Source organism: Cyprinodon variegatus, unplaced genomic scaffold, assembly GCF_000732505.1.
Source record: "Cyprinodon variegatus isolate N-32 unplaced genomic scaffold, C_variegatus-1.0 Scaffold517, whole genome shotgun sequence".
In the NCBI taxonomy this organism is placed as follows: domain Eukaryota; kingdom Metazoa; phylum Chordata; class Actinopteri; order Cyprinodontiformes; family Cyprinodontidae; genus Cyprinodon; species Cyprinodon variegatus.
In genome coordinates, this window is record NW_015150970.1 from 521,100 (window position 1) to 524,761 (window position 3,662).

Below are 3,662 nucleotides of genomic sequence, written 5' to 3' on the forward strand. Positions count from 1 at the left end.
ACTGATGATGTCACTGACCTGAGGGTCTGATGTCATCCAGTCGCTCGTTGCTCACTGGTTAAATTCTAATTAACCATTCAGAATTTGTTTGTTTGCAGAAAATGAAAAGTTGTTGTTTGTTTCTGTCTGATGACTTAATTTAACCCTAACTTAATCCGATCAGGTTGGTTTTTTGCGTTTTAGCGTCTGACTGTCGATGATCTGTTTCCTCAATTTGTCCTGAGCTCAGAGAGACAGAGAGCCGGAGTTCAGCCAGTTTGACCCGTCAAACATTAGCTTCCTGCGACCCACCAGCTGCTCTGCTGCTGCTGTTTTCCTTTAAGGCCTTTGTTTTACGCTCCTCTGCCTCAGCATGAAGGGCTTTTTCTTTCCATTTTATCTTTCCCCTGCTGGGAGTTCAGTCATAACACGCCTGCTGTCCTTTGAGGCATTTCTTGACCTTTTAGTCTGGACACTTCCTCCTGCAGAGAAATTTGGGCTCTAACTGGAGATGAAAGGCATCCAAAAGCTTAAACTGCAGCTTTCTGACTGAACTCTGCAGGTGGAAGAGGCTCCTGTGGCTCCTGCTCGCTGTCAGCAGCTTAGAACGGTAAAAATGTCTTAAATTAGGTTTATTTACACTTAATTTGAGCAGGTGAATGAGATAGTTTGCCAATGCAATGAGTATTTTACTCTTAAAAAAAGATAATTAGATAATATGACCTTAAAATAAAACAATCAAACTGTGTTTTCTTATTTTAAGTGTAAATTATCTTGTTCCATTGGCAAACTGTCCCTTTTACCTCCTCAATCCAAGAACAAATGCACTTATTTTAAGAAAAAATGCCAGAATTTTGCTTTTGGAGACGATGAATCTATTTATAGAAAAAAGGTTCAGTCATTTCAGAAACATTCAGGTGGAAATAGGAAGAAATTCCCGGGTGTTCCTCAGAGTGGAACATCTTCAGGGTCAGGATGTGGAGGTTTGGTTCTGGAGCAGGTTCTGGGCTCCAGGTTCTGGCCTCCAGGTTCTGGAGCAGGTTCTGGGCTCCAGGTTCTGGCCTCAAAGGTTCTGGGCTCCAGGTTCTGGCCTCCAGGTTCTGGGCTCCAGGTTCAACCGGTTCATCTGGATCCTTCTGGATGTTTGGAGGTTCGATCTTCCTCCTCAGCTCCTGGTTTCTAGTTCAGCTCTAAATATTTTATGATTCCACACCAGCTGGTATTCAGAGCTTTCATCCAGTTTGACTTGTTCCAAAGAAAGAGAGCACTCCCATGATACTGCCACCACCGTGCTGAAACCTTTGTTCAGGAACTCTGGGTTTCATCAGAACAACAAGATGTCTGCTGAGCTTTTGAGTTGAAACTAAATGGTCTCTGAGGTTGAAATCGCTCCCTGGCTGCGGAATAAAGGAAAGATGGATTCACTTCTTCAGCTACATTTTAAATTCCTCTGTTGGAACTAAAGATGCAGATGGAGTCGCTTTGGGGGGAAAGGAAAATGTTTTATCCTCCTTTCTGACGTTTCTCTTTGTTCCAGGAGCACCTTGATTTACAGGAGAGAAAGATGAGCAGTAATTTCTGCTTCCTCAGCGGTGAGAGCAGAGAGGAGGACCTTTCTAATCTGCAGAGCGGAGAAATGATCCTGCTGGTTGGAGGAAATAGAAAAACAGTCAAACTCTTTTTAAAGCAAAGTTTGAGGAACATTATTTGTTTTTATACAAACATATTTTTACATTTAGCTGCTAAGCTGAACATCTGAGCTTCTGAGCTGCTTTGTGGTGGAATGACTGATTGAACCGATGGTCTATAATCTGAGGGATTGCTGTAGAATCTATATCTACCGTCTCTAGCTGCTCATCCAGGAGGAAAATCCTGCCGTCAATCTGCTGCTTTTCCTGAGATAGAACCTGAAGCTTTAATCCGACTGGATGATCTGGTTCATCTGGATCTATAATATGACCTGAGGTGACATGGTGTGAATTGTTATAGAAATAGACTGAATAGAACTGAAATATAAATGTTTCAGGTGGTTGGATCATGGGGGACGGGTGTCCAGGATGGAGACTCCAGCAGCCCTCGCCACCCCGCTTGGGATCAAGCGTGATGGAAAATTGATGGATGGATTATCGGGTCCTAAAGAGTTCTACCAGAATCTTTATTTTTTTCATTGCTCTTTCAAAGCGTCGTCATTTATTAATTTTACATGCATCTTGGATTATTATGGATTATTACGGATTATTTACCTGTGTTTTGCAGTGATGCTGTTTCAGGATAAATTGTAGTTTTTCTTCCTTTTTTGGGTCTTTGGTTCTTTTGTTTTTGGGGTGAACCTCTCTGAGGTCCGGCTGCAGGAACGGATCCTTGTTCTTCTTCCATGTTTGCCTTGAAGAATCTTTGAGCTTCAAACATGTTCTGACTTCTTTTATTGGAATTTTTGGATGACTTTAATGGTGGCAGAGTCCCGGTGGCCGGATGCAGTCACGCTCTTTCCTTTTGAAATGTTTTATTGTTGATTTTAATGATGTTAATGATTGAAAATCCAGGATATTTTATTAGTGATCTTCTCTGACTTTGTTTCTCTTCTCCGGCAGCCTGTGAGCTGATGAACCAGGGCATCCTGGCGTTGGTCACCTCCACAGGCTGCGCCTCGGCCAGCGCCCTGCAGTCCCTGACGGACGCCATGCACATCCCCCACCTGTACATCCAGAGGAACGGTGACGGCTCTCCCAGGACGGCCTGCCAGTTCAACCCCAGCCCCGGAGGGCAGCGCTACACGCTGGCAGCCCGGCCGCCCGTACGCCTCAACAATGTGATGCTGACGCTGGTGGAGGAGCTGCGCTGGCAGAAGTTCATCGTCTTCTACGACGTGGAGTACGGTGAGTGATCAGCGAGGCGGAAAATGCAAAGCTGACATTTTGGGAGCAGAATCTTTTTTAAGTCTTTACAGTTTTCTGATTTACTCTGATAATCTAATGAATTATTAATAATAGTGATTAGAAATCACACCTGCTGATCCGTCCTACTGATTCTCCCCTCTGGCTCATCATGTTTAAATAAAGAACATTATCAATAGAAGGGGTGTGACAGGCTGCCTATGGGGGGTGGGGGTGTGTGTGTGTGTGTGGGGGGGGATTGATGATGGCGGTTAAAGAAGAAGATCTGCACCTTCAATCAGCTCTGGGATTTTCCAGCTCCTTTTCCAAACTCCTCCTTTTCCAGTTAAATGTCTGATTTCTCCACTGTTAACTTCAGCTGTGCTAAAATCAGATGCATTCCAAGCTACAAGTTCTCCGTAATTTATTTACATAAACTTTGTATTAAACTCTGTAAATATTGGTTTTATTAATGTATGTCTTCAGCACATTTTTTAAAGATGGTATTTATTAGTATTTTTATTTTGAAATATTAGAATTTGTCAATGTGATTACATGATTTTAAACATTTAATCAGATCTTAAGAAGCAACTGTCACTCATAACTTCAGTAGCCATATTACTAATATTTCATGGGTGTCTACTTGGTGATGATGATGATGATGGTGATGATGATGATGATGGTGGTGATGATAAAGATGATGGTGGTGATGATGATGATGATGGTGATGATGATGATGATGGTGGTGATGATAAAGATGATGGTGGTGATGATGATGATGATGGTGATGATGATGATGATGGTGGTGAT

The 3,662-nt window shown here is 42.7% G+C and overlaps 1 protein-coding gene across 1 annotated transcript in view; it reads left to right on the forward strand.

Annotated features, from left to right (window-relative positions):
- Positions 1–3,662, forward strand: part of LOC107094971 (glutamate receptor ionotropic, delta-1-like) — a gene marked incomplete at its 3' end in the record, with an annotated part of 329,801 nt that overhangs the window by 234,897 nt on the left and 91,242 nt on the right. Inside the window, exon 3 of the mRNA XM_015390908.1 lies at positions 2,571–2,855. Coding sequence (XP_015246394.1) covers positions 2,571–2,855 — 285 coding nt within the window. The remainder of the gene's footprint in view (positions 1–2,570; positions 2,856–3,662) is intronic.